The sequence below is a fragment of the Eleginops maclovinus genome, chromosome 14, assembly GCF_036324505.1.
Source record: "Eleginops maclovinus isolate JMC-PN-2008 ecotype Puerto Natales chromosome 14, JC_Emac_rtc_rv5, whole genome shotgun sequence".
In the NCBI taxonomy this organism is placed as follows: Eukaryota; Metazoa; Chordata; class Actinopteri; order Perciformes; family Eleginopidae; genus Eleginops; species Eleginops maclovinus.
In genome coordinates this window covers 5,766,816-5,794,062 of record NC_086362.1, presented here as the reverse complement: position 1 = coordinate 5,794,062, position 27,247 = coordinate 5,766,816, and the positions used below count along the sequence as shown (strand labels likewise).

Sequence of the window (27,247 nt, the reverse complement as noted above, 5' to 3'; positions counted from 1 at the left end):
ATAGTTTAAATCACGCTATGCAATATGTCATGGACCGAGGCGTGGCCAAAAACAACGGATGACACAAAAGATAAACACTCTACAAGAAGCGAGCAGTTCAAGTTTTATTTGTCAAATGCAGGCAGATCTGTGACACTAGAGCATCGTAAAAAAAAACTCTTTGACTTAATAATGTTTATCTCTAACAGAATAGACTTTGCATTTATAAAAGTGGCATCACATCCTTATTCTAACACACAAGCGAGCTACAGTGTGCTCCCTTACAAATATGTACATCGGGTCATCGCATGTAAAAAAAAGCATTTTGTATCAGACGCTGTTGGTTTTCAGATATACAGCGTCTGCTTCTCGTGTGCAGGATTTCTCAAATGTTTTAGTTCCAGTTCTTGAAGAACTGCTTGAAGATGATGGTCTCCTTCCCCTGTGGCAGAATCTCCACCTGCAGCACAGATATGTTCACTGCTTATTGTATATGTGTTGTAGTCATAGTGAGTATACTGGAGGTGATCAACTAGATCTGTAAATAATCCTTAACATATCACAACAAGATTCAAACAGCTTCTCATTTTTGGTTTGAACTTTGAGCGTACCTGAGTTTTCATCCTGGGATATTTCATTTGCTCGATGAAGTTATCCGCCATCTTTAAGGCCGACTGCTTTTCCTCAGCATTTGCTCCGTTACCTGAAAGTCATCAAGACTCAGATTAGCAGTTTAAGTGACATTCATTTGCTAATCTCCCAAATTAGGAGTTTTAGATGGACAGTTTGATTAGAATTGTAATCTAATCTATCTTTATCTTTAGCTGCATTTCATTTTTTATGATTTTTTGTATTCAGATATTAGCAGGGACAGCACCTTCATTGCAAGGGACTTTTTGACGTTCATTGCATGCATTTTCCTATTTTCCATTGTATGATTTTCATCATACAATGAATCCAATGTACAGTACGGCACAGTCAAAGAATTATATTGTTGTTTAAGAAATGGTGAAACTCCGCTTTTCCAAGTGTATCCTGCGGCTGTCAACCCTACTCTTTCACAATGCCAGTGATAATTTGATCCAATTTGAAAACAAATATGACTGGCATGTATCACTGTCATCGTGGTGCATTTCAGGCAGTAGGAGTTTGGGGTTCATTAGAACTTTTTCACCTTTCCAGACGAAGATCTTCCCGTTAGCGCCGTTATCCAGAATGAAGCAGTCATCGCGAACCAGCAGGTCTTTGGCAAACGGGCTCTTCTCTGACACCTTGGTCATCACCATGGATCCTGTGGCATCAGACACCTGGGGAGTAAGGAACACCGTGTTATACATAGATGTGAAAGGTAGTGTGAAGTATGAGCGCAGGTATAAAGCTGTGAAAGTACCTTGTAGAGGGAGGCAGAGTTGGAAGCGTCTGCTTTGCTGTCCTCTTCTGGGGTGCTCTCTGCCAACTGGGGCATCTTCCCCAGAACCTGCCCGGCAACAAGACAGGAAGCTCAGAAACCAAGAAGATCTAAAGTTTTTTTTCCCCAGGAATAACCCAAGGACTTCCTTTGCATGCTTTTGAATGATCTTTTTAAATTAGCCTACACATCAAAAGTGTGCACACACCTTGAGCATCTCCTCCGGCTCCTCCCCCTCGTTGCTGTCCACGATTTTGGCTTTACCATGTCTCTCCGTGTCTCGGATCAGCGCGGCGATCTCACGCACCTTCTGCTTCTCGAAGATGTTAGCCTGAGAGCCGATCCACGACACAATGATCTGGAGGGCAGCGAAACATCATAACATCACATTAATGATGAAATGTCCCTTTAATCTTACTCACTCAACTAATACTTAGCAGCATTCTGGGTACTTAAGTTAGTCAGATTATTAAAGCTGACATTTTTGTTTAACAGTTTGTGTCCTCACCTCTCCAAGGTCGAGGATGAAGCAGTCCCCTTTGTTGAAGCTGCTCCAGGACAGCTCCACCTCCCTGGCTCGGATGTTGCGCTTCCCTTTGATCTGGTACAACCTCTGCACCGTGCCAGAGCCCTGAGCCCTCCTGAAGCCCGATTCCACACCGCCCACCTGCAGAGATGTTCATGGGATACTCATTTAAGGCATTGAGGTTTTTACATTTGTTTTGTATGTTTCCGAATCTGAAATACTTTATTTATCCCAAACTGGGGGGAAAAAAAGGTGTTGCAGCAGTGAAATACAAAAAGAAGCAAAACAAATAACAAATAAAAATGAGAAATATACAAATGTACAAATAAGGCAATAATGTCAATCAGTATTGTGTAAATGTACAAGGGTGAAGGAGTGAATGTTAAGTCCAGTTCACAAGAGAGGCTACGGAGCAGTGAGTTGTCTGCCAGCCAGAGGGGAATTATTGTACAGAGATAATTCCTGCTGGGAAAAGTCTGATTTAAGATCCTTGTGTGTTTTTATGAACTTGCAGGAAACTCAAACGGCAGGAATGAACTTTGGCACAGAGGCCATAATATCCAGGGTGCGGTAAAATAATAAAAGGGGTTCAACCAGTAGTAAAACTAATTCTAGATCAAATGAGAGATAGGTCTTGCATCCAGTTTTTTGTAATGTTTTTTTGAAAATATATTTAATAATATAACATATTGAAATTATTGTGCATTAAATATATATATTTTCTGTCAATGCAATTCTGCAGATTATTTAAAAAAGGAGTCTTCCCTTTTACCCATAATAAGTACAAAATGATATAATTCTTTCCAGGAATTTTCCTTAGAAGTACAAAGAGACCTACATTTCTCAATTCACTAATTGTTTTTTTAAAAGGGCCGCCCTTCCTCACCTTGTAGCTGACCCCTCTGGGGAACAGAGCCATGAACTCGGGGGACTCGTAGCCCTGCACGTGTCGGTGCTGGACGGGGTCTCCGCTCAGGAAGTTGTCCAGCTGAGTGGCCAGCATGGCACACGCCACCTGCTCATCCCGAGATGACAACTCACCTGTCAGAGGAAAGGAATAAAATACAAACTGAAAAACGCTAACAACCAAAGAGAGACTTTAAGTTTTAAAATAAATGAAACAGAACATCCATTGATCCATAATACATGAACGCAGCATTTGGATCCTTTCGTTAGGTTTTGTTTATTGTATCCTATTTATAAAACTTTGGGAGTTTGAGAGATAATCATGGATTGTGGTCCCTCTTTCCCACTTTCACAAAGCCATTTGATTTGGGAGAATTTTTTCTGCCTATTTTTCCAAGGTCAATAATTCCAACTTTCATGCTTAACCTTTAAGCCAACATGTACCATTAGTCATGAGTTAGAGCAGCAGGATCGAGTGCTGTGGCAGGACATAGAGGAAGGAAAGAAAACTGAAATTCAGTAGCAGTGAGAACACATGAGGAAAAGAGAGGGGAGACAGCATTAGGAAATGAGGTCAGAAAGGTGAGGATGTCACCATGTGAAGAACTAAGAGCTGCTGACAGAGGTGATGGCTCATGGAGACAAAAGCGAACAGTGTGTGGCACAAACACAACACAGGGGTCATCAATTGTAAACAAGAGGAGGAGGAGGGAGGCTTCAGAGAGCCCGGACAATCAGCTTAGTGTTACCTAAGCACCGGATACATGCTGGAAACAACAGCAGCATTTGAGTACTGTAACAGGCCCCGTGCATCTTTAATGAGCCGCCGCTCCAAAAACCATCCCAGTGTCCCTCGGGACTTCTGTCTCTCTTTCTCTCCCTCTAATCCTCCCTCTGTCCCGTCTCTGTCCTCACACAATGCTGCAGCAGGTCAGCGCTGTGTCTCGTGTGTCATCACCATCAGCGGGAGGGTTATTAGCTTTTCAACTGCAGCACATGGCCAGCTTTAGGAGTGTGGTAAGCACAGCCCTGGACAATGGCAAACAGGCAAATAGAAAACAATATGCCGCTTTGTCAAGAGAGGACTACACATTTTATTGTGAAAGGTCTGAACACGTGTCTCTCCTGGCTTTCTTAAGACCAAAAAACCTGTATGCATCAGCTAAGGTATTTGATTGGCTGAAGAAAAATGACACGGAGCGCACTTCATGTGTCTGCAAGGGGTCTTATTTATTTAGATTGGATTAGACTCTATTGATCCCAAATTGTTTATGTTGAATAATACATTTTCAACTGCTCCTTTTCTTGTGTCTCGTTCATCTTTCCATCTCCATCCTTAACTCTAATTTTGTTTATTTTCCAAGTTTGTTATTACTCTAAGGAAATTTGATTAAGAAATACATGATTGATCCCCGCAGGGAAGTTGGGATACAATACAGCTTCCTTCTCTTAGGAATGGAAATATGTGTAATAATAGAGGAATAATAAGAAAATAGAGATATACACATTACTTCTAAATAGGAAGTGTGTAACAATGTGTACAGATGTGTGTAACAATACTGTATAAAAGCAGTAGAAAAACAATAACACGCTTAAATGTGTTGAAATGCAAGAATAGCATATATAAGAATATTAGTTGAAATGTACATTATATAAATAAATGCAGTATTATATAAACCAGTGATTCTTAAACTAGGGGTCGCGACCCCAAACGGGGTCGGCAAAAACTTCCGTGGGGTCGCAAAATTATTTGTTACTTCAGTCGGAAATTAGCTGTTATAACACCTGGTGAAACAACGAAAAATAAAATGTCAATACAATGAAAATCTGCCTTTTTCTCATTCCTACACGCTGTTAAGAGGGAGAGAGAGAGAGAAAAAAAAAAGTTGCCCAGCTTTAAATGGCGTTTCGAATCGTTTATTGGTCCTATGATAGAAACAATGTAACAATCTGCGCCCACTGTTCAAACTCAATTTCTTCCCGGTTTTTTTACAATACGTCATAGTTAACTCGCCACGTTACTAGCCACGTTTGTGATACTAGCCACTTTTTTAGCCACTAGCCTAGTTATAACTTTCATCAAAAATGGACAGGTGGCTGCTAAAAAACAATGATTTGAGCTCAGAAGTGCCATCTACCTCCAGTTGTGCACCTACTCCTCCGCGATCCTCAGATGGGACAAGTTTGGCCGGTGGTGAGAATAAAAAAGACCCACCAACGAGGCGTCGCCGATACCTGAAAGAATTTCTTAAATATGGATTCACGTGCCAGGTAAAACATGAGCTCGACCACCCACAGTGTGTTATTTGCGGCGATGTTCTGGCACATGAAAGTTTAAAGCCCACAAAAATGAGACGACATCTCGAAAGCCGACATCCAGATGATGCTCAGAAACCCATGACATTTTTTTTACGAAAAGAAGCTGCGCTGCATGGGCAAAAGACCGTTGTGCATAGCCAAGCTACTGTGCCCACCAAAGCCTTGGCAGCGTCATACAAAGTGGCCCACCTTGTAGCCAAAGCACAAAAGCCACACACAATTGCTGAAAGCCTCATCCTTCCTGCAGCAATTGCGATGACCACAGCAATGCATGGTGAAAAGATCGCAAGTGTGCTTAAACAGATTCCCCTCTCCAATGATACCATGTCCAAACGCATTAACGACATCGCTAATGATATGAAATGCCAGCTCATCGAGAGAGTGAAAAACAGCCGGTTTTCTTTGCAGTTAGACGAGTCTACTGACTTGACTAATGTAGCCCATTTAATGGTTTTCATTCGCTACAGTCATGACGGGAAACTGCATGAGGACATGCTGTGCTGCTCTCCGATGGAAGGAAGATGTACTGGTGGAGACATTTTTAACTGTCTTAATGGTTGGATGGAGGAGACAGGCCTGGATTGGGATAAATGCATAAGCATATGCACTGACGGTGCCGGGGCTATGATGGGAAAACACAAAGGGCTGAAAGCCAAGGTCCTTAGCGTTGCACCACATGTCAAGTTCACACACTGCATTATCCATAGGGAGGCCCTGGCATCCAAGACACTTGAACCCGAGCTTAACAATGTTCTTCAAACAGCAATCCAAATAGTGAATTCGATCAAATCGCGCCCTTTAAATTCACGACTCTTCGCCCTTCTCTGCCAGGAAATGGGGTCTGCACATGAATCCCTTCTTTTTCATTCAGAGGTAAGGTGGCTTTCACGGGGCAAAGTTCTTACACGCCTGTTCGAGTTGCGAAGCGAGGTGCGCACCTTCCTCTCAGACGTGCATTCCCCTCTTGCAGACCATCTCACTGACTCGAGATGGTTATCACGTCTTGCATACCTGGCGTGCATATTTGACAAATTAAATAGTCTCAACCTGTCACTACAAGGCCCCAGCACAAACATCCTGACCCTCTCAGACAAAGTGAATGCTTTCACAAAAAAATTGCAGCGTTGGGCAGCCCGTGCAGAGAGTGGGGACTTTGAAATGTTCTCGGAGCTGCACGACTTTTTGGAGAGTGACATGAATGCCAATTCATTGAAAGAGTCAATAACCTGTCATCTTCGTAGTCTCCTCGACAAATTCAATAAGTATTTCCTCACGGAGAATGTAGAGCCTTTTGACTGGGTACGACAACCATTCACCAACTGCTCCTCAAACAACCTGCCATCTGAGCTCGAGGATGCGCTGATTGAGCTGTCCAGCGACCGCACATTGCAGGCGTCGTTTGCCTCAAAAACTCTAGATGAATTCTGGCTGTCAGTTGTGCAGGAATACCCCGGGTTGTCCAAGGCTGCCATGGACATCCTCACGCCGTTTGGATCAACCTATCTGTGCGAAAAGACATTTTCGTCCCTGGCCTACATAAAGAACAAATACAGATGTCGTCTCAACAGCATGGAGGAGAATCTTCGTGTTGCTGTGAGCAGCATCGATCCCCGAATTGACCTGCTATGCTCGCGGAAGCAGGCCCATCCTTCTCATTGACATGGCGTCCGTATAAGAGGAAGTGAGATCGTTCCAATCATACACACTCTCTGTTGACTCTTGACTCCCGTTTGATTTGGACATTTGTTTCATTGCTTTGTTTGTTCCAGTTCTTGTTTGCGTTAATAAATTGTTGCCGCCCAGGCCTTTTCTTACACATTGCCTATTTGTTTTTGCTTGATTGACAGTCGTTACCATGGGTTTGCAATGCATAACGTTGTCCTGGCAACGCGATTTACAGCCCGCCCCCAAACAACCAAACTGCAGATGGCATTGCTGTTTCTTTCAAAATGTATGACTATCACTCAAATCATTGGAGACGCAAACTCGTAAATTAATTCACACAAAATCGTTCCTTTTCCATAAAATAATCGTCATACATTGTTAATTTGTTTGGATTGGAACAAAAAATCGGTTGCTACGGAAACGTGACGTCACACTTACACACTTTTGGGAAAGTGGGGTCACCAAACCTCTCCAGTTTTTTTTGTGGGGTCGTCAGACAAAAAGTTTAAGAACCACTGATATAAACGATACATTATTATTAGTATTCAGATAGTATTTTGCGTGCCTTTATTTATCACTAACTGAAATGTGCTAGGTGTAGTAAGTAAGAACTTGAGTCAGATTGCATCGATGCATGCTAAATAATCCTGTTGTGTTGTGACTGACAGATATCCAGATGTTTGCCTCTCACCTATCCACATGTGGAGGTCGGCTCCCAGTTGGCCGCGGTTCTCCAGCACCAGATAAGAGTCCCCGTTATAAAAGGCTCCCACCTCGGAGGGATCCAGCAGCACTGCCTTCATCTTCTCCACCCTCCACACTTTGAGGCCCTCCTCCCGGACGTCGGGACCAAACTGGCCTGGTGCTGCCTTGAAGGGGAGCATGCTGCGATTAGGGAAGAAAGTCATGGTGAGACAAAAAGTAGAGAGGACACACTTTGCCGTAGAGAGGGCAGAGAAACAGTGTGGACTCCAACAGTCAAGACTGATAGATATGATCTATAATTGGGTGAGTCAGACTCATGGGTTGTATGACACAGGAAGTTTCCACATGGTTTCCAAAGGGAATGAATAGAGAAGTAAAAGCAGAAGTCAAGCACACAATGAGGTGACAAATGGAGGAAGTTGAAACCTTGATTGACGTTGGGGTTTAGTTATGCTTACAGAAATGTACGGTTCTTCACGCCGACTGAAGTGTTACAGACACCACTCCCTAGACAGAGTGGAGTGTGTGACTGGCGGAATAAGCGCAGTTACACGTGGACTTGAAAATGAGGTGCTGTGTCACTGCTTAAAAACCACAGGCTACATGATCCTTTTTATGAAACACAAGACCAAACAGGCTTTAATCAAACCAAAAAGTATAGTGTTAGAAAGGTGGGGCTTAACGCATGCTAGAGCATGTCACTGGTGAGATGATCCAGGTGTGGGTTGAGTCACTTTAATATACTGTATACCCTCTCTTATCTGTATTATAGTTTAACCCCAACCCCACTTCCTTTGTGTTCAACTCCTGCTGTGCTATGTTCTAAACCACTAGGAAGGAAGTGAAGTTTGTTGCGAGTTGCTGCTACCTTTACTTTGCACACAGTGAGATACAATCACTGCTGGGCAATTTCATTATTTTCAGGTAGTCCAAATAAAAACATGTTCAAACTTCAATAAATCCATGCAAAATAGGAAGGAGAAATGGAAACATTGGCAATCAGACAGAGAAACAATAACAAAAGGTTAACTGGGTGATGAGGTGGACAAAAACAAGAACTCCTCCCAGAGCAACACAAACTGATAAATGTTGTACTATGCTAGTTGCTACATAACTAAGGCTGTGCCAAGAACCGAGTTATTTTCCCAGAGGAAGAGTAGTTTTTATTTCTGTTGTTTGACCTCTTTAACTTTAAACATGGTCATCTTCAGCAGTTGCTAGGCAGATTAGGCAAGGTCATTAACTACTCTATCCTTATTCACTGAAGAAGAAAAACCTGCTCGATCAATCTGTGGATTATTTGACCTGCAGCCCTGCATGATAATGATGTAGAAATCCAGTATTACACAATATAAAAGGGTTATTTTTTTTTTTGTGCTTCTACTGATAATCAAAAGGCCTTTCCTGCATGACACACACATTTGAAGCCCTATCAAACCCATCTAGCAGCTACATCCAGTGGCTTCTGCTAAAGCTTCCTCTTTACTGATAGGCCCCTGCAGCTTTATAGCAGTCGCTACGTTTTCCAATAGCATTGATATTAATATCGCAGTGCAAAGCTAAACATCGATTCAACACGAGCAAAGCATTTACTACGCTGATATAACTCAGCAGTTAATGTTTTAATTAGGCTGAAAGACTGCCACCAGGAAACAACTATGACTGATAAAAGAAGATTAAAAAGCAATTAGCAAGAGGGATCACAGTCAAATGAGGACACCGATCCAGTGTGTAAAACACTGCTGCCAAATCTCCATTATTATCTCTCAAAAGAGGCCTCATTAGAAGGGAAAATATCATTTCTACTTATCAGCATTGTGGTCAGTCAAGCATCTAAGGAAGCAGCAGCTACGCCCCTTTAGGTTTCTTTACATTTTCAGTCTGGATGACACTTCTCTCTGGATATAACAGCATTTACATAAACTTCAATAACCAGGCGCGGTTTAATGACCACAACAAGCCAGATAGAGAGAACAGATCAAATTGTAGATTGGTGGAGGTAAAGGAGCGATGAAAACAGAGAAAGGGCCAGAGACAGCACATGCAGGGGCCCCGAGTTAAGGTTACAATGCTTGGACAGACGCTCCAAGAGTAAGTAAGAAAAAGGCCCCGTTCCACTTAACTGTAAGATCTCCTCTGGTACCTCCGGCATGCTGTCTAACTCGGGCTCCATTCTGCGTGGGGTGTATGTGTGTGGCCCGGTGTGTGAGGATGTAAGGAACAGAGGAGTGTTTGCGCTCACCTGGCCTGGTTAGCTTATATGAGGGAGGTAACTGGACCCGGTGTGATGAAAGCCTACCTGCGGCCTGCGGATAGGACGCTACGTGGGGGGGGGGGTGAAGCAGAGTCGGGTTCCTGGTTTCTGGCTAAAGCTAAACACCAAGAGGATAACTACTGGGAGAGCAAGGTGCTCCTCAGTCTTTCCACTGTTCCACTTCTCTTCCAGGTCTTCCTCCCTGTATACACTGTGTGTTAATGTTAGATTCCTTGTGCAAAAGTGGCACATTGCTCTGTATAAATGGGGTGTGAATCAGTGAATGATGACTTGAGGGGTAGTACTGGGTAAAGTGCTATATAAGTGCTATATGAAGTCTAAAAATCGGAGGAACTCTGTGGGCTTTCTAACGCTAAGCAGAAGCAAATATGAATAACAAGGCGGCCCTGTTCATTTTCTATTTGTATTTGTTGAATCATCAGTATGGAAGATGAAACATTTAGAAATATCCGGTTATTCATCAATAAGCAAGAAGGGTACAAGCCAGTGCAAGTGAGGTGCGTTCCTCTTAATAAAAGTGTCTCCTCTCTGATAGAAAAATACACGCTTCCCTTTAGGCCTTGGCTTGTGTGGAGTGGTCACTGGTAAAAAGAGACATGGAGATCAGAGGGGTTTAGGTGGAGGTCAGGGGACACTGACTCCATCAGTCACTCATGCGTCGATAACCAGACAGAAAAATGAGTGTGTGTGTGTGTGTGTGTGTGTGTGTTTCTTGTATTATATGAGACTGAAATCAAGCAGGGTGATGTAAATGGGGAGACATTGAAAGGACCAGAGAAGAAAGAGGAAATAGATACATGATGAAATATGAGTGTTAAAACATACTTATACAGATGTAAGGACATTTGTTTTTTAACCCATTTTAAATGTCAAGCTTAGTATTCTTAGAACATCCAAAGATCTAAGGGTTGTTACCACTTTGGTACCCCGCCCTAACTTTCAGGAAGTAGCTGCAAAAAGGACCACGATGATTTGCAGGAAGTGAGACAGGGACACATTAGGGAAGAACATTATAGGCTGGGATTTCCTCACTGATAACAGAAAGGCGGAGCATAAAATATGCACAAAAAAAATGGGATGGAAAGAGTGATATCAGGGAAATGTAAGTCTCGCTGAAGTTGAACTAAAGATGCACTGTCCCATTGTGAGAGTCCTCGGCTGATTTCAGGGAAGGAATGTGATGAGCAGACAGGGAAAGGAGTGTATGGTAGGAAAAATGGGAAAAGGCTTCAGGGTAAAAGCAAGGGAAATCAGTAAAAATACAAAGAGAAAATCAGACAGAATCATAGAGCAAAAAGAAAAGATGAGTTAAAAACTTACCTTGGATAGTGAGTTGGTGGTGGGACACGTCTGAGCAGAGAAGGGAGAGAAATGCAAGGAGAAACACGTTTCTAAAACACACACATTCTTTCGCTTTGTCTCACACACACACACACACACACGCAGGGATTTCCTGCCTCGGCCTGGCAGTCTAAGCCCAGCCCTCTGACTCGACCACAAAAGAAAAGCATTAAGTTCAGAAACTTGATTCAATCAGGACTTGTGTACAGAGAAAGAGCAAGCTCGTTTGATCAAATCATTGTTTATCTGATTAAACAGCAACTTTTCAACATGATTAATACTTGTATTCAGTTCCAGTTTTTTTAACTCTTTCTTTATTAAAGCAGTTGGAAAACAAAATGTTACAAAGACACAAAATTATTATTAAGGTCATTCCCTTTTTTAAAGAAACTCTCTTTCTAAAATCTGTCCTCTCAATGATTACTCATGAACTCCACAGTTGGTAAATATCACCACAGTAACTGATCCACACACACCTAGCAGTCGTATACATGGAATACCCTAGACAAACACGCCCGATTGTGTAGGCAGCGCAGAGCAAACTGAGATAATTTTATGACAGAGTGAAACCGCTGGTTCACACAGCTAAAGAGTAGAGGAAAGGTCACTGTCGGAATGGAATTTTAAACATGCTTAATGCGAGTAAATCAACCAAATGACAATGGATAAGTTAAGTACGAGTTTAAAGTCAGGCATTTAGGGAGGAAAAACAAACTTTTGAGCAAACAATACAATTAATATTTACATAACGCAATGATAAGGGTCACTAAAGCTCTTAGCAGACTTATTATTTTGAAGTATTTAAGTTTCAGACAGGCCATGTTGCTTTTTTAAGAACATTTATGTGACACCGTGAGTCAGTCACTATCAACTCCTATTGGAAATATTAGAATTTTGTGTCTAAAAGGAATCATGTGACATCTATAATGTGATTTAGTTATTTTTTGATGGGTTTGTGTATTTCAACCTTTACACACAACTTACTTTAGCTTGAATAAAGAGCTGGACCAAGCACCATATAGAGTATCTGACACTGTGACACAATGTAAAATAGGATGAGTTTCCCAACAGGTAAAATGTGTGTGAAAAGGGTTTTAGAGTGTCAGGGAAACAGCCTTGCCTAATATATCAGCATTTGAGTGGCCTCTTCTGGGGGAACGAATACACTACAGGTGCGGCTTCAGTGTTTCTATGTCTCATAGGATAATAGTGCTACCTGCTGTTTAAAAAAAAAGTGGAGATGGAGCTCAAAATTATACAAAAAGACACACAAGCTTCTGCTGTTTATGGAATTAAAGATAGATTAGGAAAATGAAGTCTGTTATAAGACATTGACAAACTAGCCTAACAACCTTGCAGCCTGCAAACAAATCTGTCCATAAACTGATTTAATTGTGTTTTTTATGGCGTTTTATGTTTGAAAACTTACTGTAGGGCCTCATATCAGTTTAACCGATATAATAGCATTTTCCCCAAAGACAGATTATACATGCACAATTTAGTTTGATCATCTTCAATATCTGATAGTAGAACTATTTCAGTTAAAAACGAAGTCAAATACTAATACAATCAGCAACAGTACCAGAGCTTTTTACAATAACTTGTAAATATATTTAGGGGACATAAATCCCCTCTACACCAATTAAATTACCGTAACTCAAGACTCAAACTTCTCCACTCTGCCAGGCTTACTTTAGGAAGTTTTTTGCATTCAAATTCAATTCTCTAGCAGGAAATAAACTAAAATGTTAAACATTTATGTAATGGGTATTTTTTGTCCAGATTTTGAGAGAAATAGTTTATTTTAAGTGATTTTATTTTTTCATGTACTGTGTTGCACATGTGTTTTCATTGTCTTTCGCACATGCAATGAAAACAATGAACCACTGGGGAAAGGAATGGGCTATGCTGGGAAAGGAGTGTATGGGATGAAAAATGGGGAAAAAACTTCAATGTAAAAGCAAAGAAATCAGTGAAAATACAAAGAGAAAATCAGACAGGATTGAGGAGCAAAAAGAAAGGACCAGTTAAAAACTTACCTTGGCTAGTGAGTTGGTGGTTCTGAACACGTCTGAGCAGAGAAGGGAGAGAAATGCCAGGAGAAACCAAAGACTGCATTTTTATAAGACCCAAAATGACCCAAAAACCTGCTTGTGTCAATGTTGTTTGGCTCGTTTTACAGGGGTTCGTTTGACAAACATGTCTGATTTTTTGTATGTAGTTTTTGGTATCTGTAAGATAGATCTGTAAACACCGTTCAACTAAATTGAAAGTATTTGTAAAAAGCCTAATGTGCACACTAGTCATTAAGCTTGAGCTAGCTACAGTGGTGACTAGGTCTCTTATTGAGGTAAGTTACAAATGAAACTTAAATCCTAATCACACTGACTTACTATAATTAACTGAAATTACATTTCCAGAATGAAGGAACCAGCAAATGACATTTGACTAAGGTTATTGCTTAAATAAACTAGCATACAGTCATCAAAAATAAACCAGTTTTAGGTTGCTAACTACTAGCCCCGCCTGGATGTCTAGCGGGCCTGATTACAGCGGGATGAGAGCGCCCCCCAGCGGACAGAGCGTGTTAGGTCTTATCGAGAGGAAACAGGTCACGTGATTTACTGGCACAGGTGTTTCCATCAGGGCTCATTGAGGTCTTTTTTATCATGAAAAACCAGTGTAGTTTGAGTCAAACGAAGAGCAACAATTTTAAAAAGTAAAACTAGCAATATAGCACAGCACTTTGCCTTTTTATGCCATAATTGAGTAAAGTACAGAATAACCTCAAACGTACTTTAAATCATGAAACGGTATTGTAGCCATCATAAGTAATTATCACTTTAAAGAGTGTTGCATTAAGCTATTGTATTAATTATATTCAGATTAATTTAAGTATATATTAAAGGAGGTAGCTGTTAATTAAGCGAATAATCTCCATATTTTATTAACAATTGGATACTTAAAGTTCAATCCAAAATGTTGTATAACATATCAAATGTTAATTTTCAAGTTTGTTGAATTTGTTCAGCAAATTTAAATACTTTGCACCTTTTACAAAACGTACTGGATTATACAGGCCTTAAATAAGCAAATGAGTAGCCCCAATTTAGCTTTAATATACTGCAATACTAAATGCAGTGTTCTCTTTTCCCCTAACATTGTACAATGCATTAATTAGTACAAAAAAGACAGACATGTAGTAAAACGTTTATTCATTTTTTCAAAGTCAAAAAACAAACAGAACAAAGATACATAGAATGAGATAATGAATTGATTTCTTTACAGTGGCAATTTCAAGTTAACCCTTCCTTTGCCCAGACATGTGAAGTCTTTCCTCAGTTTGAAACCCTGTCTGGCCCTAAGACACACGCGCACACACACACACACACACATTCATACCACCTGGGAGCCCCGATGTCCTGAATTGAAATGGACGGCACACAGTTAAGACAACAGGATTAGATGCAAACATAGTGCACAAAAATATCACTGTCTGGGGCTTAGGTCCACCACAATATTTACTAAGTGCAATTACCAAACCTGCTTTATCTCAAAAGGCCAGAAGATGCAGTCCTTTCAATTCAAGACCTATCTTGGTAGCAATGTTTCAAAAATCATGACAACTCATTTTAACATTTTCAGAACCCAAAAGATTACTGGCTGTGTTTTATCTCAGGACTCCCAGTCAAGATTCATCACGTCCCCCTTCCCCATGATTTTCCCTCGTCACAGGTAAATACACTGGTAGAAAAAAAAAGAAACACTTGATTTCAGAAATGAGGATCACTTGTGGATGAAGAGGGAGGAGACCCAGCTATTAATTTCAGAGACCGAGTCGAAATAGAACAAGGAAAAGAAAGTAGTTTCCACTATCGTCATCGGGTGTACAGACGGTTCCCAAACACACTTGAGTCGTGTGAGAAAGCACCTATATTCAAAAAGAAAATTCACACTAATGTAGTGGGTAAGGTTGTTGTTTTTAGAGAGAGACCAAAAGTGCTGTTTCTTTTGAGAATCTCTGCTTTGACGAGAATGAAATGTTCCAAAGGCCAACAAACAGGAGGACAAATGTTGCCCTCTGGCATCCCGAGAAGTGAATACCCCAGACTGAGCACTCAAATTTTAGCCTCCATCACAAAATGGTGACATCATGCAACGTTAGAGACTACAGCAGTCACCGCAATGGCAAAAAACTGTTAGGGAGAAAGAACAGAGACGAAAAAATAAAATGAAAAAGCCGTCCCCTGCCCCTTCATCCACAGTGTATGAACATGAGCCTCCTGCTAACAGGTTTACCAAGTCACCAAAACAAGAGAAAAAGCCAAAGAAAAAATCTTAATTTTCCTCTATTCATATTCACACAGAATAGTAAACTGTCATTCTTAAATAATATTGAATAGTCCAAATAAACCTGTGTACACATCAGCTATCAGAAATGGGACGAAGATTAGCAAGAAGTGGGAGGGATTTAAACAAATTTTAAACCTAAAGTTTGATTAAAATGTATTAACATGTGCTACTCATGCAAAGAATGACAAAGCAGCAACGCCACACTACTTTTCCCTCGTCCACGAGTGCTCCATTTCCTCCTAGAATTCAAAATTAAAGACAGAATAATCATTCGATTATTTTTTTTCCATATAAATCTTTTAATTCCCAGTGTCAAGGGAAGAATAGTATCTTGAAAAGTTTTAGCTTTTTTTGCTTTCGATGCACGAGTCTCCAAAATGGTAGAGGACAAGAGGATGCTGGTGGGTGTTTTCTTGACATCTTTCAGTTTTTGTCTTTGGGGGTGTGAAGGAAAAGGAGGAGAGGGCGATGGGTACATACAGTTATGTATTAATGATGTTCAAGAGAGACATTTCTTTTTCCCTGCAAGCCAGTTTCTCTCTCCAATCCAACTTTCCTCTTTGGACAATCCTTCCTCTCGACCATTTTTAACACCTAATGCTCCAACTTTGTTGCATAAAACCCCCACAACTGGCAGCAACTACAAAAGCAGCAAAAGGGTCTAACAAAATACACCGTGGTGAAGTATGCAGTAAACAAAGTCTAATCCTTCCCTCTTTGATTATTATTTTTTTTAGTGATGAATACAATCCACTTTTCAAAAAGGCTTTTGGCAATATGTACGCTTCCCACAACTAATACCCCCGATGTTTTCAGAGAATGAGAGAGAGACTGGAAGCAGTACACTATAAAGTTAAAAAGGGACACTTCCTCCCCCTGGTATGCGTTCACCACATCCTCCTCTCCTTGTCATTCCCTTGGGTTTGCACCGACACCCAGTGGGAAATAAAAAAAAAAACGATTTCAAAAAAAGGCAGCCTTTTTTTCCTTCCTTCAGGCAGAGCAGTCAAGTCTTCACATAATAGTTTGAACATGTGGTAAAGGGGGCGGGGCTTAGATGGACCATAAACAGAGATTTCGCCCAATCGGGACTTCCTGTGGCAAGAAGCACCGTCACCTCCAGCTGGTTAAAGGCGCTGTCCTTCGGGTGACGGGGGTTTCTTAAAGTGTCCGACCATAAGGTGAGTTTCTTCAGGCGCCCCCCCTTCTCCACCGTCTCCCCTCAGTTGTTCTCCTCGTCGCTGTCGTCGGGGCTGATGGCCGGGCTGTAGGTGGGCGACGTGGGGCTGTAACCCGGAGAGGTGGGGGAGTACGTGGAGCCTTTGGGACTAGTCGGCGAGTACGTAGGAGACGTGGGTGAGTACTTGGGGGAAGTGGGGGAGTAAGTAGGCGATGTCGGGGAGTACTTGGGGCTGGTGGGGGTGTACGTGGGGGAGGTAGGGGAGTAAGTGGGAGAGGTGGGGCTGTATTTTGGAGTCGTCGGGGAGTAGGTGGGCGAAGTAGGCGAGTACTTCGGCGACGTCGGCGAGTACTTTGGTGAGGTGGGGGAGTACTTTGGAGAGGTCGGGGTGTACTCTGGGGAGCTGGGGCTGTACGAGGGGGAAGTGGGGGTGTATTTGGGGGAGGTGGGGGAGTAGGAGGGGGAGCTTGGGCTGTATGAGGGGGAGCTGGGGGTGTAGGTGGGCGACTGAGGGGTGTAGCGAGGACTGGAGGGCGAGTAGGACGGAGAGGTGGGGGAGTACGAGGGGGAGGTGGGGGAGTAGTTGGGGCTGGTCGGGGTGTAGTTGGGGGAGGTCGGGGAGTATGAGGGCGACGTTGGAGAGTAAGAGGGGGAGGTGGGGGAGTAACTGGGGGAGGTTGGTGTGTAGTTGGGTGATGTCGGGCTGTAGCTCGGGCTGGTCGGCGAGTAAGAAGGGGAGGTGGGGGAGTAAGATGGGGAGGTGGGGGAGTAAGATGGGGAGGTTGGGGAATAAGAGGGAGAGGTTGGGGAGTAAGAAGGTGAAGTGGGGGAGTAGCTGGGTGACGTCGGGCTGTAGCTCGGCGACGTTGGGCTGTAGCTGGGTGAGGTGGGGGAGTAGGAGGGGGATGTAGGGGAGTAAGAAGGGGAGGTGGGGGAATAGGAGGGAGATGTCGGGGAATAAGAGGGAGATGTGGGAGAGTAGGACGGAGAGGTTGGGGAGTAACTGGGGGAGGTGGGAGAGTACGAGGGAGACGTGGGGCTGTAGTTGGGGCTGGTCGGGGAATAAGAGGGAGACGTGGGGGAGTAGGAGGGGGAGGTTGGGGAGTAGCCGGGGCTCTGGGGAGTGTAGCCTCCGGGGGAGCGAGGCTCGTAGGCGGGTGAGGTGGGGGAGTAGTTGGGCGACATGGCTCCACCTGTGGAAGGAAAACAAACACATGTTTTTGTTTGTTTTCTTGAAGTCCTGCTAACATGTTGTTTATTATAAACAAGTGAGACTGTTCCTAGAATTAACGCAAGACCTTTTGACTTGAAAAAAAACAGTACAAGAAATATACTAAAATAGGTTTTAGAGAAATGTAAATTTGAGTTGATAATCATTTTAATAATGAGAGGAAGTTCATCGTCAGACTACATTTCTTACAGCTGTGTTTTGTAGAAACCTAAATATAACTATTGCCTTCACATCTCCAGACGTATTCTGAGCTCTGTCTATAGTGTTCTGCAGTGTCTAACCTGGAGATGGGATGTAGGGGCTGGCGGGTCCTGGGGATCCCGGAGAGCCAGGAGTGGGAGACCAGGCGGGGGAGTAGCCCGGAGAGAAGCCACTTGCGTCTGATGCCGCGCTGGGAGAGAAACCTGCTGCTCCGGGGGTCATGCCGCTTCCTGGAGGAAAAACACAGAAAAGGGCAAAACTCAGAAAACAAAACACAAAACACACAAAAGACCACGAGACAAGATCCCGAGGGTCCACTCACCGACGCTGGGGGACCAGGCTCCGTAGGCAGGCGTGGCTCCTGTGTTCCACGGGGTCATGGCAGGCGACATACCGCTCATGGGACTCGCCGACGTTCCAAAGAACATTCCAGTGGCTGCAAATAGGACGGGTACACAATGTAAATATCACAGCTCCTGCTCTATAGCAACCGTCCTGCGTTACAGCACCCAAAACTCTCTGTACTCACGTCCAGCCACGCTGATGCCGGGGATGTTTGTAGGGATCTCCATGCCGTATTTACACTTCTCCGCATCCAACAGCAAATCAAAGCATCCTGTACCGGCCGGGGCCAGCTGGCCGAGCATGATGTTCTCCGACACACCCTTCATGGGGTCGCTCTCAGCGTGAGCCGACGCCTCCATCAACACATCCACCTGTGGAAAGAGAAAGAGTCTTTAAAGTGGTCCTTTGTTTTCCCTCCAACCAGCAGATGGGGTGCGCTTTATTTACCGTCTCCTCAAAGGAACACTTCATGAGCGGGCCTGTGTCTTGACGGTTGATGCCGTGACGCGTGATGGCCATCAAGTGACCGCGGGAGGTCATGGTGTCACAAAGCAGGGACAAGTGACGGTAGTTGACGTAGGAGCCGTCAAAAGAGATGACATGGTTCAACTCCCTCTCCAGAGCCTTCCGCACCGCCTCAATTCCCAAGACCTGGTAAGGATGTAAAAAAAGTTAGGAAATTCTAATGTCTGTGTAGTCCTTTTGTTGAAACCAAGCTTCTTTTTCTTAATGCTTTCATACCGTGAAGATCTCCACGATGTCGTTGGAGGTTGTCCTGACGGGATCCACGTCCTTCTCGCTGAGGACCCTCATGAGGCTCACACCGTCCGTCTCCAGGATCCACTCCTGCAGGGCCTTGAATTCACCCTCCTCCGTGATGATGATCTTCTTCTTGTTGTCCGTCTGGGGCAAGTGCATGTACACCTGGAGGAGAAGAGAGGGTTTTTTTTTTACTCGTTGCCACAGGCAGGTTTATCCTTTTTTTACCCAATGACTGAGGGTGAGTGCTTGTGTATTGGGGGGGGGGGGGGGGGGTGTACCTTGCTGATCTGGTCAATGCCTTGCAGGGTCATGTCAGTCAGCATGTTGGACTCGATGCACCTGAGGAACACATCATCGTCCATTTTGTCCACCACCTCCTCATCCTAGACAGAGCAGATTTTGATGATTAGAAATAAAGCCGACTACAGTGCGATGATTGCTTTTGAATATCCAATCAGTGCTCGCCTCTTGGAACTTGTTTTCGTCGCTGTTCATGATTCGGATTCGCAGGACGAGCTTCTCAGCGTTGTCGTCATTGAAGATGCAGTTCAAGTCATCTCCGAAACCTTTGAGAAAACAAAAAGTGTTGTTAGGGAACGTCACCTAGCAAAACAAATAAATATACATATTGTTTGTGCACACCACTCACCGCAGTTGATCTTCTCTGCGATCTGCTCCATTGTCAGCTTGCGGTCGGTCATGTGCTTGCGGTCGAGCTCGATGCGCAGCAGCCACGGGGAGATGCGCGTCACGTCAAAGTCGGGCATCTCATAGTAGACGTTCACCCACTCCTGGTCCTCGGCCACCACCGTGTTCTGGGGGTTGGGGTCGTAGTAGATGGCGGTGTTGGCCGTCACCTGAGTAGAAATAATAGCTTTCAGTCGCTGCTTTTAAAGAACAGTGATAGGCGAATTCAAAAGATGGTGGATTAGGCTCCGTGTCTCACCTTTCGCAGCGTGGTGTGCTCCAGCCGACAGAGGATGTCCTTGGCCCTCTCAGCGTCACGAGCCGCCTGACCCAGCAGGAAGACCGTCAGCGAGGGGGTTTTGGGCCTCTTGGAGATGTTGATCAACTCCTTCAGACGAGGCACACCGAGTGTTACGTTCTTGGCGGACACACCGGCGTAATGGAAAGTGTTCAGGGTCATCTGAGTGGCGGGCTCTCCCAGAGACTGAGCAGCCAGAGCGCCGACCATTTCACCTGGGTGGGCCTGGGAACGGAGGAAAACAATTGAATAAGAAATCTCCCAAAGTCGGGCCGGGATCATACGTCTCTCGAGGTGCCGAACTTACGATGGAATGGTTGAACTTGGCCTCGATCTCTCCCAGCAGCCAGTCGTACGCTTCGGTGGAAAGGCGGAACTCCTCGGTCATGCGTTTGGAGCAGAGCGTGGAGCGCAGGTGGATGTTGAAGAGCAGGGTGGCGTTCTGCTGGGCCTGTCGGCTGAGCGGGTCGTCACCGTTCACGATAACCAGCTTTTTGCTCAAGTCTTGAAGACCTGGAGAGGCAGCGAGACGCACACAGATTCAGATTTATGATTTTTGGTTGAGCTCCGACATTTATACGTCTGATATCATCTAAATAAATTCTGAACATCTATAAAATCAAATTAAATCACTTAAAGCTTACAATGGGGCAGAAATATTACTTTTTCTCCAAGACAATGTTATATTTGAGTTTTAAATCAATACAGTGAGGAATAATATTCTCTCTCTAGGTGTTTTTCCTGTTATGTAACATATGAGGATTCACCAGTGGGCTTAAAGTGGCTTAAAGGAGCACCAAGGTCAGGCCCAGTCGACCATTTCTAAATCTACAGCAGGTGTTCTACACAGTTCGCAAAATCCTGTAACTCGATATGTGGTGAAGAAACTGAGCATCAACTTGGCTGTATGAGGTAACAGAGGAAGCTATAGAGCGCTGACATATTGCTCTTGGGTTAACAAGGTTAACTTTTCCGGCTTACCCTCGACCACCCTAAGAGGGTTGAGGTCCGTTGGGGTCCGAGTGTTGATGCGGAAGATCTTCTGAGCGTTCCAGATCATTCTGGCCAGGTTGCATGGCAGCACAACCTGTAGGCAAGGATGAGAATTGCATTATTAGATTTTTGACTTCACCTGGCAGAACAAGAGAGGAGTAGAAAAAGCGGTGAACACACACCTTGCTGTCCCCAGTGGGGAAAATGGCTCGGAGGACCTCCCTGTCCTCCTTCATCTTCTCATACTCCTTCTCCAAAGAGCTCTGCACGTTCGCATTGGTCATCACGTCTTTGACTACGTCCTCCTGCAGCATCCGCCTCAGCGCTCGCTCGTTGGTGCAATCGAACTTAAACCTAGAGATGGAAAAATGTGAAATATTAAAAATATGTTTGGGACTATAACTCTCTTCGTCACATATGTACAACTGAAAACACGGCTGTGATTCGGTGATGTCTGACGTACTTCTTCTCAAAGGCCTTGTGCGAGGGTTTGAGCGTGGCCACATTCTGAAACTCCACGTTCTCTCCTGCCAAGCCGTCCTCTCCGTACCGCAGCTGAACCACCTGGTTGATGGAGTTGCGCACGGTGCCGTCGTACTTCACCATCACCGACTCCATGGACTTGATCAGACGACGCTGGATGTAACCTGGTGGAGACAACAGATTTACCATGTTAAAAACAACAAGGCTTTTTTCCTCTGTATATTCATGAGGCATATCCTTCCACACTCACCAGTCTCAGCAGTCTTGACAGCTGTGTCGATAAGACCCTCTCTTCCTCCCATGGCGTGGAAGAAGAACTCTGTGGGAGTGAGACCGGCCAGGTAGGAGTTCTCCACAAAGCCTCTGCTCTCAGGACCGTAATCATCCTTGATGAAGTGAGGCAGCGTGCGGTGTTTGAAGCCGAAGGGGATTCGCTTACCCTCCACGTTCTGCTGCCCCACCACAGCGATAACCTGGATAAAGAGGTGAGATAGGAAATGTTAGAGTAAATCAAACCTGTCTATTATCTATAAGATGGGGAAAGGGAGGGGTTCCTTTACCTGTGAGATGTTAATCTTTGAGCCCTTGGACCCGGCCACCACCATGGACTTGAAGTTGTTATACTCAGACAGAGACTTCTGGGCTGAAGAACCTGTTTTGTCACGAGCGTCGTTCAGGATACGATTCACCTGGTTCTCAAAGGTCTGCCTCAGAGTGTTACCGGGGGTCGGCTCCAGTTCATTGTTGTGGGCTTTCTCGATGACCTGACAGACGGAAAAGGCAACACATTTTTTTTTAACATTTCTGTTTGAAATTTTCTGGTTAAATTGTGTAGAGATGTTGGTGACCCTACAAACACGCAGCGCTTACTTCTATCACATCCTGTTTGGCTTTCTTGATGGTGTTCTGGATGTCGAGGTAGGTCTTGGCATCAGCAATGGAGTCACCAATACCAATGGAATGACCTGTAGAAAATATCAAGGGTATAGTCATCCATTTTCTAAAAAAATAAATACACATTTTAAAACATATTGTAAATGTTTGGTGGCAAAAACTCAAATTCATTGAACTGCATGTTCCCTTACCCTCAATGAGCAGCCAGTTGTTGATCACAGTCTGAATGTTGGAGTAGAAGAGTCGGGTGATGTCGTGGCCCATCTCCAGGTAGGAGATGTGGACGAGGGAGCCGGCAGAGGTTCCCAGGGATTTCTTACACAGGATGCCCATGATCAGCTCCCCGTTCTCCACTACGACCTGTGTGTGAGAGTTCAACGTGAGGTCAGTTGTTGTCCATTTCCCCCCTGTTGCATCTAAATATGATCCTGCAGGAAAAAGTACCTTGGTGTCCCCGGGCGAGATGTGCTTGTAAGGGCCGCTGTCTTCCTCGTCGGGATGGGTGCTGTGTGTGCGGATCACGTTAATGTGTCCGGGAATGATTAAGCTGAAGATCTGCTTGCCGGTCCACAGAGGACGGGGCTTCAGGATGGCCGGCTGAGGCACTTTTCCATCCCAGGTGGAAAGGAACATGAGGAGGTTCATCACTTCCCCCTGTGGTGGAGAAACGCAGCGTGTTGACACTCTCTCAGGACAGACAATTCAACCCTGACCCTGTGACAATCCCCTTACCCGCTCTAAGAAGACATCTCGTTTGGTGAATTTGCGCACGGCTGTGAGGGTGTCCTGCACGATACCCATGACGGGCCTGTTGGACTGGGGTGTGACGATCATACGCGGCACCATGGCCAGCTCCTGGATCTCCGCCCTCGTCTCCAGGGACTGAGGCAGGTGGAGGTTCATCTCGTCCCCGTCAAAGTCGGCATTGTATGGGGTGGTTACACTGGAGGGAGAGAGAGACAATGGGATGTAAGCATATTTCAGTCAAGGTTAATGTAACAATGACAGGACATTTTGACCCTATTTAAGATCCAATTAAAACCAAAAATGTCTATGATAAAACATTCATGTAGAACCGACACTAAAACAAAATGCATTCAAAATTCCCCTAAAATCCTCACTTTCCTGGATTAATGCAAACTACCTGAAGTTATTTCTAAAACAAAGATTACTGTGCATCTCAAGGAAGCCAAGCAATGTGTGTTTTTTATTTGATACCTGAGGTTGAGTCGAAACGTTGACCACGGCAGGATTCGGACCCTGTGCCCCATCATAGACATTTTATGTAGTGTAGGCTGTCTGTTGAAGATGACGATGTCGCCATCACACATGTGTCTTTCAACCTAAATAAGAAAAGCAAAATACAGATTTAGTGAGTAAAATGACTTTTAAAGAAATTTGAAATCATCTAACTAAAACTTAAGTCCCTTTTAGGTATTTGAATCTTACCCTGTAGCCGATCTGCAGGTGAAGGTCACTTGGTTTGGGGTGAAACCGAAGGTCAATTCTGTCTCCGTTGTCCCGGATGATGTATTTGGCTCCTGGGTACTGGCTGTTCCCTCTTCGCACCAGCTCTTGTAATCTAAGACGGACAACAGAATGAATTAGCTGACATCAATTTTTATTAACTGTAATACCGGTTTGCCATAACATCAGCTTTTTTTACTTTGCCATACCTGTCGATATTAAAGGGTGTGACGAGTTCAGGGAAGGTCATGTTGGCTGCGATAGATCGAGGCACGCCCACTTGGTCGATTTGCAGCATGGGGTCTGGCGTGATGACGGTACGGGCGGAGAAGTCCACTCGCTTACCCATGAGGTTACCTCGGACTCGCCCCTCCTTCCCCTTTAGACGCTGCTTTAAGGATTTGAGAGGACGGCCAGACTTTTGCATTGCCTGAGAAAGGAAGAATGGATTGTAATTTATGCACCATGAAGACACTGAAACTGTAATGCAAGTGTTATTCAGATGATGTACAAATCAAGGAAGTGCATGCATACCCTTGGAAGGCCTGGCAGCTCGTTGTCGATCATGGTGGCTACGTGAAACTGGAGCAGTTTGACATCCTCAGCGATGACGTGAGCCGCTGCGCCACTCTGCTCGTTTCTTCTCAGCTGGTTGTTGATTTTGACAATATCCGCCAGCTTGTGGGTCAAGTCATCCTTTGAAAAAACAAGTTAAGGGATTTTTTGTTGTTAATCACATTTTTACACCACTTAAAAAACCAGCAGGGGGGGAAAAAATCCATCTGGGATCCTAATGCTTTACCTGGTTTCGAGCAGAGCCCTGCATAACTACAGCAGGCCTGACAGCCAGGGGAGGCACAGGTAACACAGTTACAATCATCCACTCTGGTCGGGCAAACTTCGGGTCCATGCCCAAGATGACGTCTTCTTCATCAGAGATGCGCTTGAAGATCTCGTGGACACGCTCAGGGCTCAGCAGAATTTTCTTCTCCTGCGAATCCTCATTAACGTGTTTCCACTCTGCGAACAGCTCCAAGCCAGAGCGTTTGATGCGGGGTTGGTAGCGCCCACAGCCCCCGTGACCCTGCAGAATTCACATTGTGTGAAAAAAAATAACGTGAGGAAGAAAACCATTTGGAGTGAGCCTGATAACTATGACAACAGGATTCCCCTCAAATACCTTCTCCTTGGTTATGTCCTCCTCAGTCTCCTGCTGTTCCATTCCAAACTTGTTGTCCATCTCCTCTCCTCCTTCACAGATGTTTTTTCCTTTGCACAGCTCGTACACATGTGTCAAACGTTTTCTGGGCTGCCCTTTAGATTTTATTAGGATGTCTTTGATCTTTGGATTCGTCTGGGGGTAAAAGCAAAAACAAAACAGCTATAAACAACACTGAAATCATAGTTTGCTGATAAAAAATGTATAGATTATCATGATAATGTGCAGATAAATATAGAATTGACTTACCGAATCCACTAGAAGCTTTGAGCAAAAGAAGCAGACACAACGCATAACCTTTATAATCTTTGTTACAAAGCCGACGTGGAAGACTGGCTTTGCCAGTTCTATGTGCCCGAAGTGGCCAGGGCATTCTGTCATGTTGCCTGAGGAAATAAAAGAGCATGTTTTTATCATCAAGTAATGACGGCAGCCACCTGATAATACATTTTTGTATAAAGTGCTAAGATCACATTATACCTGCACATGTCTGACATCTCCCAGATCTTTCTATGACCCCTTGTCTCGGGTCCATAAGGCCACCCATTTTAGGACGTCCTCCTTCTGTTGTTTCGGGGTATTTGATACCCCCCTCCGTAACGGACATCCGTTTCTGAAGAGAAACACATCATATTTGATGTTGCACATTTGACAATAATCATCTGTCGATCCTCTACTAATAAATAAAATACTGCTGCACATACATCAGTCATAAATATTTATTTTTATCACGCAATAATCGATATCAGGTACAAAATCTTTTTCTTTAAAAAAAAACAACACCATGAAGTGTTTCAAAAGTTCCATTCACAGAAAAGATGTACACAATTAAGTTCTTTAAACATTACATTTGACTATTATATAAAAATGTTATGCTCTATTACATAATAAATAATATAGTACTGATTAATGCCTAAAACTACACCAACACCTCATCATAAGTTAAAGAAAACATGCATATCGTAAATTGTTGAAGTACCCTTTTATTCATTTATTGCGAGTACAATGCGATCAGTGGTCAAAACCAAGCGATCTATGTCTATAACGAAACGCAATAAAGTAAGCAAAAGGTCTACTTACTGGTGGGCCTACAAGATACATTGCAAAAATTCAAAGGGGGTTTAATTCATGTGATAGCATGGATACTTTTTGAGAATGTTGTGCTTTAAGTTTTCAAACTTCCTGCAACATGCTAGTTAGCACAAGCTCCACCAGCCTGATATAGCTAGTTAGCTAAGCTAGGCTAACAGCGAGCATTTCACGTTGTAAACAGAACCATGTCTTTGCCATATATGTTAAACTACAAGATCAATGAAAAAAATGTAAGAGTGGTGTGTGATCTGTACGAAAATTAATAAAATACCCCATTCCCCCCCAAAAAGAAACCTACAAGCTCATCTGGGCTGATGATGCCGAATTGAACTCTCTTGATCGTGCGCAATGGGCATGCGCTGTCGCCGGAGGGCGGTCCATGCATCCTGTCTATTCAAAGAGACGCGTCCTTCCTCGGCACGCCGCTTTGTGAGCAGGAACAGTCTTTAAATTGTCACCACGACTCTGGTCAGGCCGCCAACGGTGACCGGAAAGTCTCCGAAGGCGATATCCCAGGGACCTCTGCTGTCGGTTGCCTTTATAGTCGAGATATTTGTGTTTTGGTCCTATGTAAGATGGCTACCGACTGCTCCCTTCCCTTTTTTGATCTACACTCTGGAGCGCTCTGAGCGCTTCTGAACATGAAGCGCTTCAACGTTTGTTTATATAGACTGAGTGCGTACTACGGGGTTGCACAGGCAGAAAGACAGGGGCTGACTCTTCGGTAGGTGGGACATGGATCTCTGTAGTAAAACGTTCATTGGCCATTCAATCCACTCATATGAATAATTCATGTTGCCACACGTACAGCCAATTACAGAGCACGTTTATTTTCTTAACGAATCAGAACTGAAGGCGGGTGTTGATTTAATCTAAACTCACTCCGATTGGCTTTATTAAAACGAAGTAGGCGGTGCG

At 44.0% G+C, this 27,247-nt stretch overlaps 2 protein-coding genes across 3 annotated transcripts; both read right to left on the bottom strand.

The window, feature by feature from the left end:
- Positions 1–87: 87 nt before the first annotated feature.
- Positions 88–11,239, bottom strand: capgb (capping protein (actin filament), gelsolin-like b). 2 transcript variants are annotated; one of them, XM_063900814.1, is made up of 9 exons: positions 11,104–11,239; positions 7,495–7,688; positions 2,800–2,954; positions 1,896–2,054; positions 1,596–1,745; positions 1,370–1,456; positions 1,154–1,286; positions 591–682; positions 88–439 (listed from the first exon to the last, which is right to left on the bottom strand). In XM_063900814.1, the coding sequence occupies exons 2-9, from the start codon at positions 7,685–7,687 to the stop codon at positions 374–376; spliced, it is 1,035 nt and encodes a 344-aa protein (XP_063756884.1). In that variant the 5' UTR covers position 7,688; positions 11,104–11,239; the 3' UTR covers positions 88–373. The 2 variants fall into 2 exon arrangements, with proteins under 2 accessions (XP_063756884.1, XP_063756883.1); XM_063900813.1 differs by lacking the exon at positions 11,104–11,239 and having other exon boundaries at positions 7,495–7,792.
- A 3,083-nt stretch (positions 11,240–14,322) lies between these two features.
- polr2a (RNA polymerase II subunit A) lies at positions 14,323–27,033 on the bottom strand. The gene is made up of 29 exons (XM_063900304.1): positions 26,628–27,033; positions 25,718–25,850; positions 25,487–25,623; positions 25,199–25,372; positions 24,821–25,102; positions 24,553–24,714; positions 24,228–24,448; positions 24,001–24,133; positions 23,770–23,894; positions 23,284–23,494; positions 22,996–23,205; positions 22,743–22,911; positions 22,528–22,622; positions 22,218–22,421; positions 21,908–22,130; positions 21,638–21,821; positions 21,357–21,528; positions 21,163–21,268; positions 20,489–20,694; positions 20,143–20,406; positions 19,846–20,053; positions 19,662–19,762; positions 19,475–19,579; positions 19,176–19,358; positions 18,882–19,085; positions 18,619–18,805; positions 18,412–18,525; positions 18,170–18,319; positions 14,323–17,850 (listed from the first exon to the last, which is right to left on the bottom strand). Exons 1-29 carry the CDS (start codon positions 26,712–26,714, stop codon positions 16,700–16,702), a joined length of 5,901 nt encoding a protein of 1,966 aa, XP_063756374.1. The 5' UTR covers positions 26,715–27,033; the 3' UTR covers positions 14,323–16,699.
- Positions 27,034–27,247: the final 214 nt, after the last annotated feature.

Coding starts and splice junctions, on each gene's coding strand:
- polr2a (XM_063900304.1), bottom strand. CDS start 26,714: ATGCATGGACCGCCCTCCGGCGACAGCGCATGCCCATTGCGCACGATC. Junction 22,623..22,742: donor CAACTGGCTGCTCATTGAGG/GTAAGGGAACAT, acceptor TATTTTCTACAG/GTCATTCCATTGGTATTGGT. Junction 18,320..18,411: donor AGCCTGGTCCCCCAGCGTCG/GTGAGTGGACCC, acceptor TTTTTCCTCCAG/GAAGCGGCATGACCCCCGGA.
- capgb (XM_063900813.1), bottom strand. CDS start 7,711: ATGACTTTCTTCCCTAATCGCAGCATGCTCCCCTTCAAGGCAGCACCA. Junction 2,955..7,494: donor CGACCTCCACATGTGGATAG/GTGAGAGGCAAA, acceptor TTCCTCTGACAG/GTGAGTTGTCATCTCGGGAT. Junction 1,457..1,595: donor AGCCGGAGGAGATGCTCAAG/GTGTGTGCACAC, acceptor GTTGCCGGGCAG/GTTCTGGGGAAGATGCCCCA.